At 41.2% G+C, this 18453-nt stretch overlaps 1 protein-coding gene across 2 annotated transcripts in view; it reads left to right on the top strand.

Annotated features, from left to right (window-relative positions):
* RNF150 (ring finger protein 150) overlaps nt 1-18453 on the top strand; it is a 309572-nt gene that overhangs the window by 230064 nt on the left and 61055 nt on the right. For both annotated transcript variants that reach the window (XM_073237012.1, XM_073237013.1), the window contains exon 5: nt 12977-13073. In XM_073237012.1, coding sequence (XP_073093113.1) covers nt 12977-13073 — 97 coding nt within the window. The remainder of the gene's footprint in view (nt 1-12976; nt 13074-18453) is intronic.

Consider the following 18453-nt stretch of genomic DNA (forward strand, 5'->3'; position numbering starts at 1 on the left):
GTTTTCCAGCTTGTTGGCATATAGGTTTTCATAGTAGTCTTTAATAATTCTTTGTATTTCTGTGGAGTCTGTCGTGATTTTTCCATTCTCATTTCTGATTATGTTGATTTGTGTTGACTCTCTTTTTCTCTTAATAAGTTGGGCTAGAGGCTTATCTATTTTGTTTATTTTCTCGAAGAACCAGCTCTTGGTTTCGTTGATTTTTGCTACAGTTTTATTCTTCTCAATTTTGTTTATTTCTTCTCTGATCTTTATTATGTCCCTCCTTCTGCTGACTTTAGGCCTCATTTGTTCTTCTTTTTTCAGTTTTGATAATTGTGATGTTAGACTATTCATTTGGGATTATTCTTCCTTCTTCAAGTGTGCCTGGATTGCTATATACTTTCCTCTTAAGACTGCTTTCTCTGCGTTCCACAGAAGTTGGGGCTTAGTGTTGTTGTTGTCATTTGTTTCTATATATTCCTTGATCTCTATTTTGATGTGTTCATTGATCCATTGATTATTTAGTAGCATGTTGTTAAGCCTCCATGTGTTTGTGAGCCTTTTTGTTTTCTTTGTAGAATTTATTTCTACTTTTATACCTTTGTGGTCTGAAAAATTGATTGGTAGAATTTCAATATTTTGGAGTTTACTGAGGCTCCTTTTGTGAGCTAGTATGTGGTCTATTCTGGAGAATGTTCCATGTGCACTTGAGAAAAATGTATATCCTGTTGCTTTTGGATGTAGAGTTCTATAGATGTCTATTAGGTCCATCTGTTCTAGTGTGTTGTTCAGTGCCTCTGTGTCCTTACTTATTTTCTGCCCGGTGGATCTATCCTTCGGGGTGAGTGGTGTGTTGAAGTCTCCTACAATGAATGCATTGTAGTCTATTTCCCTCTTTAGTTCTATTAGTATTTTCTTCACATATGCTGGTGCTCCTGTATTGGGTGCATATATATTTAGAATGGTTATATCCTCTTGTTGGACTGAGCCCTTTATCATTATGTAGTGTCCTTCTTTATCTCTTGTTACTTTCTTTGTTTTGAAGTCTATTTTGTCTGATATTAGTACTGCAACCCCTGCTTTCTTCTCACTGTTGTTTGCCTGAGGTATGTTTTTCCATCCCTTGACTTTTAGTCTATGCTTATCTTTGGGTTTAAGATGAGTTTCTTGTAAGCAGCATATAGATGGGTCTTGCTTTTTTATCCATTCTATTACTCTGTGTCTTTTGACTGGTGCATTGAGTCCATTTACATTTAGGGTGACTATTGAGAGATATGTACTTATTGCCATTGCAGGCTTTAGATTCGTGGTTACCAAAAGTTCAAGGTTAGCTTCTTTAGTATCTTACTGCCTAACTTAGCTCACTTATTGAGTTGTTATATACACAGTCTGGAGATTCTTTTCTTCTCTCTCTTCTTATTCCTCCTCCTCCATTCTTCATATGTTGTGTGTTTTGTTCTGTGCTCTTTTTAGGGGTGCTCCCATCTAGAGCAGTCCCTGTAGGATGCCCTGTAGAGGTGGTTTGTGGGAAGCAAATTCCCTCAGCTTTTGCTTGTCTGGGAATTGTTTAATCCCGCCATCATATTTAAATGATAGTCGTGCTGGATACAGTATCCTTGGTTCAAGGCCCTTCTGTTTCATTGCATTAAGTATATCATGCCATTCTCTTCTGGCCTGTAGGGTTTCTGTTGAGAAGTCTAATGTTAGCCTGATGGGTTTTCCTTTATAGGTGACCTTTTTCTCTCTAGCTACCTTTAAAACTCTTTCCTTTTCCTTGATCCTTGCCATTTTAATTACTATGTGTCTTAGTGTTGTTCTCCTTGGATCCTTTCTGTTGGGAGTTCTGTGTAATTCCATGGTCTGTTCGATTATTTCCTCCCCCAGTTTGGGGAAATTTTCAGCAATTATTTCTTCAAAGAGACTTTCTATCCCTTTTCCTCTTTCTTCTTCTTCTGGTATCCCTATAATACCAATATTATTCCTTTTGGCTTGGTCACATAGTTCTCTTAGTGTTGTTTCATTCCTGGAGATCCTTTTATCTCTCTCTATGTCAGCTTCTATACGTTCCTGTTCTCTGGCTTCTATTCCTTCAATGGCCTCTTGCATCTTATCCATTCTGCTTATAAATCCTTCCAGGGATTGTTTCACTTCTGTAATTTCCTTCCTGACATCTGTGATCTCCCTCCGGACTTCATCCCACTGCTCTTGCATTTTTCTCTGCATCTCTGTCAGCATGTTCATGATTTTTATTTTGAATTCTTTTTCCGGAGGACTGGTTAGGTCTGTCTCCTTCTCAGGTGTTGTCTCTGTGATCTTTGTCTGCCTGTAGTTTTGTCTTTTCATTGTGATAGAGATAGTGTGCAGAGCTGGTACAAGTGACCACTGGAAGAGCTTCTCTTCTTGTTGGTTTTTGGCCTTCCTCACCTGGGAGAATAGCAACCTCTAGTGGCTTGTGCTGAGCAGCTGTGTGCAGACAGGGCTTCTGCTTCCTGCCCGGTTGCTATAGGGTTTATCTCCGCTGTTGCTGTGGGCATGGCCTGTCTGGGGCTGCTCCTCCAAAATGGTGGAGCCCCATTGGAGGGGGAGCAGCTGGGAGGCTATTTATCTCCATAAGGGGCCTCTGTGCTCTCTGCTGCCCAGGGGGTTAGAGTGCCCAGAGATCCCCAGATTCCCTGCCTCTGGTCTAAGTGACCTGTCCTGCCCCTTTAAGACTTCCAAAAAGCACTCTCCAAACCAAAACAACAACAGCAACAATGAGAGAGGGAACAGAAAAAAAATAAAAAAATTAAAAAATAAGGAAAAAACACTTGATTTTTTTTTTGTCCTCAGGCCCCGGTCCCAGGCACCCGCTCACTGGTCCTGCTGCCCTGCCTCCCAGCACCAGGGTCCCTGTCCCTTCAAGGCTTCCAAAAAGCACCCACCCACTGGTCCCGCAGGGAAAAATGCGCGATATTCTTTGTCCTCAGGCGCCGGTCCCTGGCACCCGCTCACCAGTCCCGCTGCCCTGCCTCCCTAGCACCAGGGTCCCTGTCCCTTTATGGCTTCCAGAAATCACTCGTCAAAAAGAGAAAAAAAAAGGGGGGAAATTCGCAATTTCCTCCGTCCTCAAGTGCCGGTCCCAGGTCCCCGCTCACCGGTCCCGCCACCCTGCCTCCCTAGGAACGGGGTCCCTGTCCCTTTAAGGCTTCCAAAAAGCACTCGCCAAAAAAAAAAAACCGCTCCGGTTTCTTTCCACCCGCCGGGAGCCAGGGGGAGGGGCGCTCGGGTCCCGCCGGGCCGGGGCTTGTATCTTACCCCCTTCGCAAGGCGCTGGGTTCTTGCAGGTGTGGATGTGGTCTGGATGTTGTCCTGTGTCCTGTGGTCTCTATTTTAGGAAGATTTTTCTTTGTTCTATTTTCATAGCTCTATATGTTTTGGGGAGGAGATTTCCACTGCTCTACTCACGCCGCCATCTTGGCCCCGCCTATCATTCATGTTTTAAAGTCATAAAAATTAACTCAAGTGCTTCCAGAGTTAGCTGTACTATAGAAAGCTCACTTGCAAGGAATAGGAACTAAATTACTATTAATTAAATAATAACTTGGGGAAAATGGACTTTCAGAATTCGTTTTTTCAGCAAAGAATACTGAGAGAAGATCCTATTCCAGGTACTCTACTAAGTTTTAGAAATAAATAGAGAGTTTATCACTGCCCTCCAAGGTATCAGAAAAGCACTTGGGACATAGAACAATAAACCGGGTGAACACTGACTCTGCAGGGCTGTGCTCATTGTTTATAGCTGGCAACCATTCTGATTGGTCGGTGTCCATGCTGCAGCAGTTGTTAAAATACTTTTAATTTCACCCAAATATGAAAAAAAGCTTTTTAAAAACTGTGGCACTCTAACTTGCTATAAGCCAGGTAATATTCTAAAATTTATTCTTACTTTGAAAACATAAATCTATACTGAGTCTTTTTTTCACTACATCAAAGAAGATGTACTTTTCAATATTGATTCACTCTGCCATATTACCTTTACAAAAAGTTAGACCAAAATTCACCCCAAAAGTATATGACTGTTTACATCATTGCCAGCATGAACTACTACTGAATATAAAAATAAATGCCAATTATGAACAAGAATGATCACATTGTTTTAATTTCCATTTTCCTGATTTTAATGGAAGTATTTTTGCGAGTGTTTTAATACAGTCATCTGAAGTCTTCAAAAAATTTGGGCAAAATATCAACAAAGAATATTTTTGCCAATAGAATACTTATCTGTTGAAAATATATTAGAATAAATGAAGTAATTTTTAAGGTGTCAGATGTAAGCTCAACATGCAATCACTGGTTTTCAATTCATTGGAATAATATTAGCTAAGCAATAACAAAGTTATTTCTCTCTTATTTCTTTTTACCTTTTGACCTTCTTGATTTATTTCTCCCACTACCCCCTCTGGCAACCATCATCTGTCTCTGTATCTATGAGCTAGTTTTTTATTCTTGTTTTTTGTAGATTTCACCTTTAAGTTAGATCATATGGTATCTGTCTTCTCTGTCTGACTTATTTCACTTAGCATAATGCCCTCACAAGTCATCTATGTTGTTGCAAATGGTGAGACTTCATTCCTTTTTATGACTGAATAACATTTCAGTGTGTGTGTGTGCGTGCATGTGTGTGTATACATCACAACTTGCTTATCTATTCCTCTGTCAGTGGACACTCAAGGTTGTTTCCATATCTTGGCTATTGGACTTAATGCTGCAGTGAGCATGAGGGTGCATATATCTTTTTGAGTTGATGTTTTCATTTTCTTCTGGTAGATACCCAGAAGTGGATCACTTCATCATATGGTAGTTCTGTGTTTAATTGTTTGAAGAACCACTGTGCAGATTCCATAGGGACTGTACCAATTTACTTTCTCACCAATGGTGCATAAGGTTTCCCTTTTCTCCACATACTCAACACTTGTTATTTCTTTTCTTTTGTGTGGTCATACTAGCACGTGTGGGTAATATCTTATTGTAGTTTTGGTTTGCATTTCCCTGATAATTAATGATGTAAAGTATCTTTTCATGTACCTGTTAGCCATCTGCTTGTCTTCTTGGGAAAAAAGTCCCTTCAGATATTCAGATCTTCTGCCCATTTTTTAATAAGATTGGTTCATTTGTTTGCTATTTGTATGAGTTGTTTTTATATTTTGGATATTAGCCCCTTATCAGTTGTATGATTTGTAAATATCTTCTCCCAACTAAGCCGCCTTTTCATTTTGTTGATGATTTCCTTTGCTGTGCAGAAGCTTTTTAGTTTGATGTTGTCCCATTTGTTTATTTTTGCTTTTGTTGCTTTTGCTTTTGATGTCAGATTCAAAAAATCATCACCAAGACCTATGTTAAGGAGCTTACTGACTATGTTTTCTTCTAGGACCTTTATGGTTTCAGTTCTTACATACAAGTCTTTAATCCATTTTGAGTTAATTTTTGTGTATGGTGTAAGATCGCACTCAAGTTTCATTCTTTGAATGTGGCTGTTCAGTTTTCCCAGCACCATTTATTAAAGAGACAATCCTTTTCCTACTGTATTCTTGGCTCCTTTATCATAAATTAATTGACCATATATACAGAAATTTATTTATAGACTATTCTGTTGATCTGTGTGTCTGTTTTTAATGCCAACACCATAATACTGTATTATTACTATAGCTTTGTATATATAATGACTATAGCTTTGTAACATAGTTTGAAACCAGGGAGCATAATACCTTCAGCTTTGTTTTCTTTCTGAAGATTGCTCTGGCTATTTGAGAGTTCTTTTGGTTCTATACATATTTTAGGATTATTATATTTCTTTGAAAAATGCCATTGGAATTTTGATAGGGATTGTATTAAATCTGAAGATTGTTTTGGGTAGTATAGATATTTTAACAATAGTGATTCTTTCAATCCAGAAGTATGGAATATCTTTCCATTTATTTGTCTCTTCTTAAAAATTCTGTCATTAGTCTCTTGTAGTTTTCCATATACAAGTCTTTTGCTGCCATTGCTAAATTTATTCCTCAGTATTTTGTTATTTTTTTATACAGTTGTAGGGGGGATCATTGTGATAGTTATTAGTATCTAAAATGGAACAAATTTTTGTGTACTGATTTTGTATCCTGCATCTTTACTGAATTCATTTATTCTAACAGTTTTTTGTTGGAGTTTTTAGGGTTTTCTATATAGAGTACTTCTTCTTTTCCAATTTGGTTGCCTTTTAAATCTTTATCTTGTCTGATTTTCATGGCTTGGATCTATAGTACTATTTTGAATAAAAGTAGCAAGGGTGCATATCCTTGTCTTGTTCCTGATCTTAGAGGAAAGTCAGCTTTTTACTGTTGAGTAGGATGTTATCTGTGGGCTTGTCATTTATGGACCTTATTATATTGAAGTATGTTTCTTATATATACCTTTTATTGAGAGTTTTTATCATAAATGTATGTTGAATTTTGTCAAATGTTATTTCTATATCTATTAAGATGATCGTGTGATTTTTAACCATTTTGTTAATGTTGTGTATCATATTGACTGATTTATAGATGTTGAATCACCCTTGTATCCCTGTAATAAAATCCTACTTGATTGTGGTACAAGAGCCTTTTAATGTGTTGTTGAATTTTGTTTGTTAATATTTTGCTGTGGATTTTTCCATCTGTGTTCATCAGGGATATTGGCCTGCAATTTCCTTTTCTTGTGGTATGCTTGTCTGGTTTTGTGTAAGGGTAATGCTGGCCTCATAAAATGAGTTTGAAGAGTTCCTTCTTTTTCTGTTTTTTGGAAGGGTTTGAAAAGTATTGATATTAATTCTTCTTTGAATGTTCAGTAAAATTCACTAGTGAAACCATCTGATCCTGGACTTCTATTTGTTGGGAGGTTTTTGATTACTGATTCAATCTCTTTACAATCACTCTCTTCAGATTTTCTATTTCATTATGATACAGTCTTGGTAGGTTGCATGTTTCTTGGAATTTATCCATTTGTTCTAGATTGCCTAATTTTTTGGCACAAAATTGTTCATTGTATTCTCATGAGCCTTTGTTTTTTTTGTGGTATCAGTTGTAACATTTCCTCTTTCATTTCTGATTTTATTCAAGACCTTATTTTTTTTGGTGAGTCTAGCTAAATTCTTGTCAATTTAGTTTTTATTTTCAAAGAACCAACTCTTAGTTTCATTTCAAAGAACCAACTCTTAGTTTCATTGGTCTACTCTATTGTCTTTTTAATCTCTATTTCATTTATTTCCTCTCTGACCTTTTTTTATTTTCTTCCTTCTACTAATATCAGACTTCATTTGTTCTTCTTTATGTCCTTCATGCTTTACTTGTAGTAACAACCCTCTGCAGGGTTATTGCAAATAATATTACCTCAGAGAGTTGTTGCCATAAGAGATATTGTCACAAAACATAGACAGGAAAGACTGAGCCATAGGCAAGTTAAATTACTTGCTCAGGGTCACAAAGCTAAGGAGTGGTCTTCAAAACCTAAATTCAGAGCACATGCCCAGCTGCTGCAACATATGTGGGAAACCACAACAGGGAGAAAAGGAAAAGATACTTAACTCCATGGCGGGGTTTGGAGAAAGGGTATGTGATGTTCAGGGAGGAGAAGGGACATCTGAGCTATAATTTGAAATATGAGCAAGATTTAACACATACACGCACATCCCTCAAAAAAGTGAGAAGGGCATTCTAGAATTACAATGAGTGTGTGGGGTAAGCGTGGAGCCAGCGTGGAGCCATATGGAAGGCGTGGCAAGGGCCAAGTAGGGCGAGCCTTCCTTGTGCACTGCGTTCAGGCATTTTGGCTCTATGGTATAGGCAGTGGGGAACAGCTGAAGCATTTCAAGACTGGGGAATGATATCATAGTTACATCTTAGAAAACTAAGGTAAGAAAGAGAAAACAGACTAGGTAGAGAAGAGCCTTGAAAAAAAGTGAGCATTACTTTCTGTGGTGCTTCATGAGAGAAACTGGAAAATTTTGTGGAAAAGTGATGGAGCTGCTAACTCAACATCTATAGCTTCACTGAGCAGTGGAGAATGGGGAAGCACAAAGCATTTACAGGCCAGGGTCATCCTCTTCACAATTAAATCATGCAGGCTGGTATCTAAGTATAGGCCTGATGAGGCCAATATTTGGCAGCTTTTGAATACACTTAAGGCAGATTACTTCTCCCTTTGGTTTTGCTTGCTCTCCAACCCCTGTAACTAAGGTACTGCCTCCTTGAAGCTAGAGCACAAGAATACATTAAGAAAGAATAAAAATTTGAATTCCTCCAACTTATGCCCCCTTGCCTGTGAAACTTCAGTACATGGAAGCTCCTTTCACCAAAGGAGCGGGCACTCCTCACTCCCAGCACAAGGTCCACTAGTGGAGTGTAGAGTTGGGTATAAACACTGACGGCAGAACTGGATTTGAGCCCTCGCTCTGCAGTTTACCAGCTCTTTGGATAATTTAATTTACTTTAATGAGCTCCAGCTTCCTTAATAATAATTTCTGCCTCATAAAGCTATTGTGAATTAATAATGTATGTAACATGCCAGTGCATTGTAGGCATTCAATCACCAATAGGTATTGTGCATTAAATAAAAATACATTAAATACATGTGTATAAAAATAAAAAACCATTAATAAAAATGTTTTTATTAATTAAAAACTCACTCTTACTTCATTGACAACTTTGCAAATAAGATTCAAATGCTCTGAAGAAACATTTTGACTGCTTGTAGAACTAGTGGATATATCTTATTTGAATAGTCAGTGTTGGCTGAGAGAATGGGATTTCTTAGGCCTCTACGTAACTCGGGTTCTTTGATTTCACTGAAGGGATTAAAACAGCTTGCACTGGTGCCAACAAAAAAGCCACAGGATCCTAACTTCAGTGTCAAGGTGGCAGGGTCTGATAAAGCCTACAAAAGTGAATGAGATGGAAAGACCAGAGCAGCCTCCTGCCTTCATGGGTAGTCATTTAACTAGGAGGGCATCACACATATAAGTGAAAAGACAATAGAAAACAAGAATTAATAGATGGGGAAATGAATCTGTGATTACAGCCAAAAGTGTGAGAATTAGTTTTATTATTCATGATCATCTTGGCATCATCATCTTTCATTAGGTGTTTGGAGAACTCTTTCTCAAATGTTTGCTTCCCTTTGATGAATGAGAAAGGAGAAGAGTTTTGATCAATCCTCTTTTGTTTCTCCAGCTTGTCAGGATTGTGAAAGGACAGAGTATGTTGTCCCATTGTTCCCCTGTATTTACTCTCCCACACAGCCTGTGTTGAAACATGAGAAGGGACAGTGCTCGACAAATTGTACCAACAGGATGAGTTGAGACTGACTCTGCCTTAGAGATGTTTACTAAACTGTTAGTGCATCTCACTAAGCTCCAGATTCTTTCCCTATCCGTTTGCTTATTTATTTGGTAACTTATTTATCTTCCCATTTGGGAGGGAATCATTGTGTAGTCCCAATCCTAAAGATATGGTCTTCGTGTTTGATGGCTGACACAAGAAACACGATGCTGGGAGTAAGTGCCTGTTAGTTACTGATGGGCATGGTCTCCCTGTGTTGCTCCAGCAGTTTTTTTTATTTTTTTGCCTTAGTTCTCCCTCTGATTTTTTTTTAAATTTTCAGTTACTTGCTTTCAACATTAGAAAGTATATTCTAAAGAGTAGAGATCAGAGTAATAATAGAATATTTGAAAAAAAAAGATGCAATACAGTGGTATTAATAAGATTAATGGTAGCTTACAGTTAAGGAGGGCCAGGGGTTATGTTTTAAGTTTTGTGGGTATTACTTATATTCCTCTCTCTCTTCCCTACCCTCCTTTTCTTCTCCCCCCTCACTCTCTCCCTCTTACACACACACACACACACTCACAAATTCACAGACTCCATACCTATAAGAAAATTTCACAGATGAGGAGCTGAGTCTCAGACAGCTAAGACCTGCCTAAGATCAAACAGCCAGAACACGATGGATCCAGGAAGGGGGACTTTCAATGTCCTTTACACTGTAGTTCACAGGGACCCACTGAAGGACTCTGATACTACCTTAAAGGGAGGGACCTTGTCTTATTCATCTTTGTACCCTGCTTCTAGCACAGAACAGAATGGAATGAGGGGGTGACATAACTAGTACTTTATTTTAGGAAGATAAATCTGGCAGAGATGAGTGGGATGAAAAGAACAGGAAAACACTGGTGGCATGGAGAGCTTAGATGTTACTGAAGTAATACAGAGAGAAAGCAAATGAGATTATTAATGAGGGAGCTGCACTGAGCAAAGAAGCAAAGCCATGAACATGGGAGAGATTTAGAAAGAGTGAGTCCCTGGGACTTGACTGTGTGCAGGCAGTGAGGGGTGCCAGCTCCTTAGGTAAATATCCATTCATGTAGCAACTACTTCTTGAGCTTCATCTCTGTGCCAGGAACTAGTCTAGATGCTGGGGATACAACAGTGAGTTGGGCAAACAGGGATTTTGCTCTCCTGGAGTTTATATTCTCATCACAAGGTATATCAGTTGGGATGATCCAGAGACAGGATCCCACTACATCCCCCTCTATTTTTATAACGTATATTATATAAATCTATATCTATATACACACATACTTTTTATGTTTTTAATATTTGTGTATTTTATTTATTTATTTGAGAGCATTTTCGAGGCATTGATTTTTCACAGAATTGGTTTATGTGAGTGTAGGGGCTGGCAAATCTGGAATGTGGCGGGCAGGCCTACAGGCTGGGAACTCTTGAGCAGAGGCCGGTGCTGTTGCCTTGAGACAGAATTTCTTCGTTCTCAGGGAAACTTCTGTTGTGTTCTTAAGGCATTTCAACTGATGGGAAAAGGCCTCCCAGATTATTTAGGATAATTGCCTTAATTTAAAGTCAATGGATTGTAGATATTAACGACATCTGTAAGATACTCCTAGGTTAGTGTTTGACGGGGTAACTGGCTGCTGTAGCCAAGCCGAGTAGACACACAAACCAGCCATCGCAGAGGAGAGGTAAGAATGCCCGGTGCAGGGAGAGGAATACCTCAGGGTGTTCCAGAGTCACTCTCCTCTTCAGTGGATTGCAGACTCAGGGAAGCCTTCTACCTAAGGAGGTATATCTCCATCTTGCAGGTGAGGCACATGCCATTTGAGGGTACCAAGTGACTCGTGTGAGCTAGAGCAGCTAATGACTAGCCCTGCTGTCATTCTGACTCCAGGGCAGATGGAGGGAACACAAGAGAGGCTGACTCTCAAGAATGGTCAAAGGAACCAGAATGTTTGACATTTTTCCTGAAGGAACACCAGCTGGTGAGCAAGCTCAGACAAGGAACTTGTTCCCTGAGTGTAGAGCCTGAACACAGAGAGGTCCTTACTGCTTCAGGAGGGCAGGGGTTGGCTCCGTACCCGTTCAGCCCCTCCCTCACACTGCGGCCCTGACACCCTCCTCCTGCCAGTGCCCAGCTCAGGCCTTTTGTACAGGCTGGTCATTCTGCATAGGGTGCCCTCTTCCCCCATCTGCTTCACGTGGGTGAGGTCTGTGTAGCCTGCAGGTGTTCGCTTTCCATCTTCCTTGGGGAAACTGTCCCTGAGAACCTGCACTAGGGTAAATCTTCCAGCCATGTGCCTCCCCAACCTCCTTGTGCTTCTGATGTGACTCTTTGCACTATTATCATTAAGTTGTTTAGCTATACTATTTTATTAATGTCTGCCTCTCCTGTTCTCCTGCCTAAGGGAAGGAGCCAAATCACTGTGGTGCTGATTACCAGTGTTAAGCACAACTCTTGGCAGTACTACTTGGATAAAGGAATGAATGAATACAATACACATCTCCCAAGCAGTGCATCTGCAGGCACTCTAAGCAGTGATCTGGGGACATGGTGAGACAGTCAGGTGGTTGCACTCTTTCTGATCCCCAGGATGAGCATATCCTGTGCACAGTGAATCCCATCCTTGATGCATGAGTTCTTCTCAATTTCAGTCTTAAAGTTCTTGCACCCTTCTCTAATTTGGGGGTCCTTTTTAAGCATTTGAGCCTAAGCCCTCCAACACAGAAAAACTGTTAGAACAAAAGAAGCTGAGAGCAGAAGTATTCCAAGAATAGCGCATCACTGAGGAGAGAGAGTCAGGCCTGGACAGAATGTTCTAAGGAAGCCCTCCGACTTAAGACAGACAATTCTCTCTCTGATTGCCACAGACGGGAAGTTCTGACTGCTTCTGCCTATGGCCTAGAATCTTGTGAGTGAGAAAAGAAGCTTCTGGCTCAAGCAGCCCCTGATAACTGTGAGTGAGCTCTTGAGAGCCAAGCTGAGAAAAAGTTCAATTAGGAGGCTCCCTGCACCTCCTGAAGCCCCCTTATCCTGCCTCTCAGGTGAAGACTCACAAAGACTGGCAAAGAAACATGGCAATATAGAGTTGAGCGCATCAGCCATACAAACACTAAAGGTTACATTACCTTTCACTCTGGCTTCTGATTTGACATTTGACAGCATTTCTTTAAAATGTCATTTTGTTGTTAGGCTCTCTCCTGTCCTTTTGTGTTAGACCCCAAAATTAATGGAAATGAGCCTTTATATTGAAGTTGTCTTCTGACGGTGGGAAAAGAAACTTTGGATTTTTGCAAGTAGCATCTACTGAGTTATTCTGAAAGGTCTGTGTAAGTTTCCCCATTTGCATTCTTTCCATTCAACATTCTTCCTGTTGAGAAAGAGAAACAGTCTCTGTTTCTACATTCTCTACATTTTCTGAAACCTGGAAGAATCAATTGTGAATCATACAGGATACTCCTAGGATCCAGACAAAATTTGACTGTATCACCAAGGCTGGAACAGGGAGCACTTTGGCCCAGGAGCTAGATGGAGGTTCAAGTCTTGGCTCTGCCAATGAGCAGTAGAGTGACCCTGGACGAGTCTCTGGGCTGTAGTAGACTAGGTGGTCTCTGCAGTTACCGTGCCACTCTAAGATGTATGGTTCTCATTGCAGGCATCTTTTCCACAAGTCCTGTGTTGACCCCTGGCTTCTAGACCATCGCACCTGTCCCATGTGCAAGATGAACATTCTTAAAGCCCTAGGGATCCCGGTAAGCACAGCACAGCCTACAGCGTTGTCATGTCTGTCTGTCTGCAGTACCTGCAATGCAGGGAGAAAACATCAGACCTGGACTTTCTTTGTGCTCTTGACCCCATTGCAGTGGTGTTGCTGGAGAAGGCTGCAAGAGAACACCCATATCTGAAGACAGTTTTCCTCCCACTTTTTCTCAGTTATAATATCACGCCCCTCTCACCAAATTCCTTATATCTGCCTATGAACCAAGATGCAGCTTGAAGGCTTCTCCTCTGGGTCACAGCATGTGAGTGCAGGCAGGAGGCCTGCAGAGGCTGGTGGAGCCACTTGCACATACCTCTTGGGTCGCCACACCTGTACCATCACCAAGGCCATCTGTGTGTCACACTTTCTGATGCTGCCCCACAGTCACCCAGCTCTCAAAGGAAAGGGGCTCTGGGATTGGTGGGGACAACAGTGCTGGGAGTCTGGCCAGAGTCTCTGTGAACTCAGATCTCTGTAGAGACTAGGAGAGAACAGGAAGTAGCCAGAGCCATTCATTCTGGCTTACCACCAAGCTGGCGCCTTAAAGTAGTATGGTTTATACAGTTTAGTCTCTCCCCCAGTGCAAAAAGAACCCCATCAGCTGGCTGGCCTGACACTCCTGGGACAGACTTCTCAGGGCTTCCTCAAGGGAAGCCCACAAACCAGTGGTTGGTGCAACACCAGCTGCCGTGGTAAGGGCAGGAAGTAAGCCAGGCCACCAAATCCGAGCACTGCACAGCGAGATGTGAGAGGAACACAGACACCATCTAAAAGAGGCCAGACAAGCAGGATACAGGGACCAGCCTCCCCACCCTGTGCCCCTGCACTTGACTGCTACCTCCCTGTTATGGCTTCTCACTCTAATGGCAGAGAACAAAGAGATTGTTAATAGTCTCAAGATGTCACTGAAGAAGGAAGGATCAGATCAGATATCAAAGGTTTTCTTTAATGCCAAAGAGCTAATCACTCTTGGGATATCAGAGTGACTCTACAGCATTAGGAGGTCACACACTGGTGGAATTTTCTACCCTGGACCAGCTACCTCCACGCCAGCTGTGTGCTGATTTTCACGGTATATCCACCAAACACAAACCACCTTGGATGACTATAGCTTTGAACTAGATCTTGAAAGGCAGTGCATTAGGTTTTCAGACTAGAGTTGTAAGCACATAATGCATTAAAGGTGAAAGTCAATTACAGTGAACATGGAACATTAGTTAAGAACTCAATATGTGTACCAGATACTGGTGACTGAGAAAATCTAACTCAGTGTTTGTACTTTTCACATTTCTGGCTGTAACTGGTTCTTATAAAGGAGAGGGGAAATGTGTATATGTGTGTGCTTTCATGGGTATATGTCTTTGGCCTCCAAAATCTTTAGGACCCCCACAATTAAAGGCAGACAGTCATGTCATTTGCTCTAGTGCCTATTGATCAAGATGCTTTCTAAGCCCCTGACTCAATCCCCCTGCTCCCTCTCAGGACAATAAAACCAAACCACCCTCAGTAGTTAAATTTTGTATGAATTAGCATTTGGCTCCCAACTTTTCTTGGGAAGGCATATGTAACTTCCCCAGAAGCAATTGTGAGTGAATTAAGAGTACAGCTACTAACTGTTTTTAAAATAGAAAGATTGGGTGGCCATTAGGCTTATTTCCAAAATTAATAACATTCTCACTTTTAGCACTTGGACGTTTTGGTTGTAGTTTGAAACCTACCAAGTCTGGACAGGATTTTTCTTAGCACACTCAGCTTCCAGAAAAATAAATGTTGATAGCATCTTTTGGATTTTCCAAGGATTCATAAAGGCCAGCCAAACCTGAACATGTCTCACATCCAAGCTCACCCCAGAGAATAAAACACCATCCCTGGAGAAGGCAGCATGCTCACTGTGCTGCTTCTCACGAAGCACCAAGGCACCTGGCTCCATCTGTGCCTCACTGACGCTTCCTGGTTTTGTTCCAGAGGATGATACTGAAGTCTGGGTCTGGGAGGAATTTTGAATGTTGTTCCACTCCATGCTTCACCTTTGGGAGCACCCCATCCCTAAATTATACCTAAGAGATGACGATTTCTTCCACTTGCATAACTTCCCTTGTCACTGGGCAAGCTTGTCGCCTTCTCAATTAGCAGACACTCCTGATAGCTAACTGAAACCCTTTCTGTGCAGCTTAAAAAAATTGTTTCACAGTCTTCCTAAACTCCTTATACTGCATTTCTTCCTAATCAAGGATAATTGAAAGGAGCTTGTGAGTCTTTCTGATGATTGGTGCCTGTTGGTTCTTATCTCTATATCCCCTCTATATGCTGGTCAACAAATGTCCAGGACATCGTGGCCCTTCAGAGTCTGAAGACTGCCAGCCACAGAATCGTACTTAGGAAATTCACTCTGATCCTCCTTTCAACAGTGTCCAGTCACCAGTAACAGTTGTAATGGTGATGCACTAAATTATCCAAATCCAGGTGGGAAAGGTTTTTGTCTTGCTTTTAGCTTTGTCATTTGTAGCCAAGTACCCTTGTGCCAACCTATGCTATAGGGCAACTAAGTACAAATTAAAAGCCAAGAGGGGGGCATTTTCATTTTGGAAGTAGATTTCTCTAATATGAGCTAAAGAATGCAATCACAGCCTGCAGATCATGAAATTCACATTACAGTGGTATCTCTTTCCATTATATTTTGCCACAAGAAATAAAATACTGAACTGAAAATAGGGAGAAGGTCCTTTATTGTCAGAAGTATTTTCATCCCTTTGTCTACATTACAGGGCTTCACCTGCTTTTTTATCCGGCAGCCTAGGTGTGTCTCTGTGCATGTTAGTGAGTAATCCTGTAAGGTACCGTATAACCTGGGTCTTTCATATCCCAACAAACACCTCTCCTATCACTGTTATCCTGGAATGAATAGGATGATTGTTGCTGCATAGAAAATCCCATGTAGCTGCCATACTCCCAAGTCCTTAACGATGTAGCAGTTGGTTTATTTGAGGAATCCCCCATGCTGACCTGAATTTGAATAGCTATACTGAATTTTCTTACATGTGACATTTGACATCTTTTACTAAATGTTGTAACTGTAATTTCTTTTAGAGGTATAGAAATTTGGTTTCTTTTTGTTTGTTTCTTTAACAGCTTTATTGAGATATAATTCATACAATTCATTCATCATAGTGTACTTCACATGGTCTTTAGAATGTTCACAGATATGTGCAACCATCACTGTCAGTGTTAGGACATTTTCCCCACCTCAAGAAGCTATAGCTCCCCCAACTCCCCTCCCCAAGAGTCTCCCTCCACCTCAGCCCTAAGAAACACCGACCTACTTTCTGTCTCTATAGATTACAAATTGGGTTTCACTGCAAAATATTCTATTTGATGAACCATCTAAAGTGGATATAAACTGAGATTCTGTAAGGTTGGTCTATCAAATATTGTAACTAAGCCAAATCATTCATGCCTGCTACCATTAAGTCTCCTGAGCTTCCCTTCTCCCCCTCTAAAGATATAATACTGTTTCCACTAGTCCACAAAGTAAAAAATGAACACTCTGTATCAAACTTGACATTTTTTTAAAGAAGAAAAAAGAAAAAGACAGTCTCAACAAACAAAGTCAACATTAGATAATTATGTCAGCTGTTACTGCCTACATGACTGCTGCCAGACGCTGCGGGCTGAAGGAGCCACCAGCACTGTATCCTCATTGTGAAACCTCTTCTTCCCTGCTACCCTTTTCATTCTTTTTGCCTATATTCATCTTTGCATGATGAATGTAAAGCAGAAAAAAAATTATTTTCTCTTCTTCCCTCCCTGGTTCTCTGGCTGGGACCCTAGAAATTAGACTGATAAAAGACAGGTTAAGAAGGAAAACAACTGAAGTTTATTAATATGTTCATTGTGCATATACAGGGGAGCATTTAGTGATGAATAACTCAAAGGGTACTTAGAACTTGCATATATATAGCATCTTCGCAAAATGACAGTGAACTTGTACAGAAGTGACAAGACAAAGAAAAAGGACTTTGAGTTTCCAGTGCAGCAAACTGTGGAAAAATAAATGGGGAAGCTAATGGCAGATATGTGCATGTGAGTCAGGTTTATTAGCACAGAGCCATTTCAGCATCAGCCCAATCTCCAGTGATAGGAATGTTCTCTTCCTGGTACAGGGAAGGGGGGACACCTTTACAAATTTATGTCTTGGTTTTAGGCAAATTGGAAGAGAGTAGAAAGCATTTCTTTATCTGCTTCTTCTCACTTGTCTTCAGCTCAAAATAATTCTTATGGAAACATAACACATTTTAGGGTAGCACATTCTGCTACTCTTAAATAGCATACCTTATCTTTGCACAAAATTTGAGTTTTTAAAGCATTTTCTCAAATCTCCCCTTAGCTGGTGTAGGCCAGTCACTAACATATGCAGCTTTTCAGAGCAGTAAAGTGAGGCTCAGATGAAATTTCATAATCAATATTTACTGAGCACTGAATAATAATCAGGTACCATGTAAGGGCTTGGATTTCAAGATCAATACAATGTAGTTGCTTCACCTGAAAAAGCTTGTGTGTCTCACTTATATTGGAATCTGAAAAATTGAATCAATCTTAATCTAAAAAACAGAAAACAGATTGAGGGTTCCCAGAGGTGAGGATTGAAGGGCCCCCACCCGTAAGATGGCAAACGTCCGGCTTCTCTTCTGGGTCCTCGGTTCCCGACGGCGCCACCTGAAGAACAATGACCTCTCTCCCCCCTCCCACTCCCAGCACCTAGCCAATAGCCACCAGCCCCGTAGAAGTGACACCTCAATCAGCTCATGCCCCTTCCTATATAACTCAGCACCTTTCCCTAATAAAGCGGAATTCTCCGGTGAATTGCTGCTGTGTGTCGCTCCTTTCCTTTCATTGGTGCCGAAACCTGGGAGACGGGACACCCCAACTGGGCCCCGTCTTCCCCCCGACACCAGCAGCAGCTTGCCCTCGTCCTCTTTTTCCGGCGCTGGCTCATCACACTCACCACTCCTCTCTGGCCTTTAGGTAAGTTTCCCCCCGGAGTGGGCCACTCTTCCCCAAGCTATCACAGTGCCATTGACCGTGATCGTCCGGCAAGGCCCTGACGCTCGGAGACGAGGAGAGAACTCTCCCTGCCTCAGGCCTTCACGGCTGCAGCAACCCTCAGGCCCCTCCTCCAACAGCCATAAATCGCTGCCTCAGGCCTTCACGGCTGCAGCAGACCCTCAGGTCCCCCTCCAAAACAGCCATAAATTGCCGCCTCCAGCCTTCACAGCTGCTGCAGACCCTCAGGCCCCTCCTCCAACAGCCATAAACGAGGTGACTCCTTTGTGGATGAGAATGCTCCCTTTTCCCCCTTCCTCCTTCTGTCCTGC

Source organism: Manis javanica, chromosome 5 (genome assembly GCF_040802235.1).
Source record: "Manis javanica isolate MJ-LG chromosome 5, MJ_LKY, whole genome shotgun sequence".
Taxonomy (NCBI): domain Eukaryota; kingdom Metazoa; phylum Chordata; class Mammalia; order Pholidota; family Manidae; genus Manis; species Manis javanica.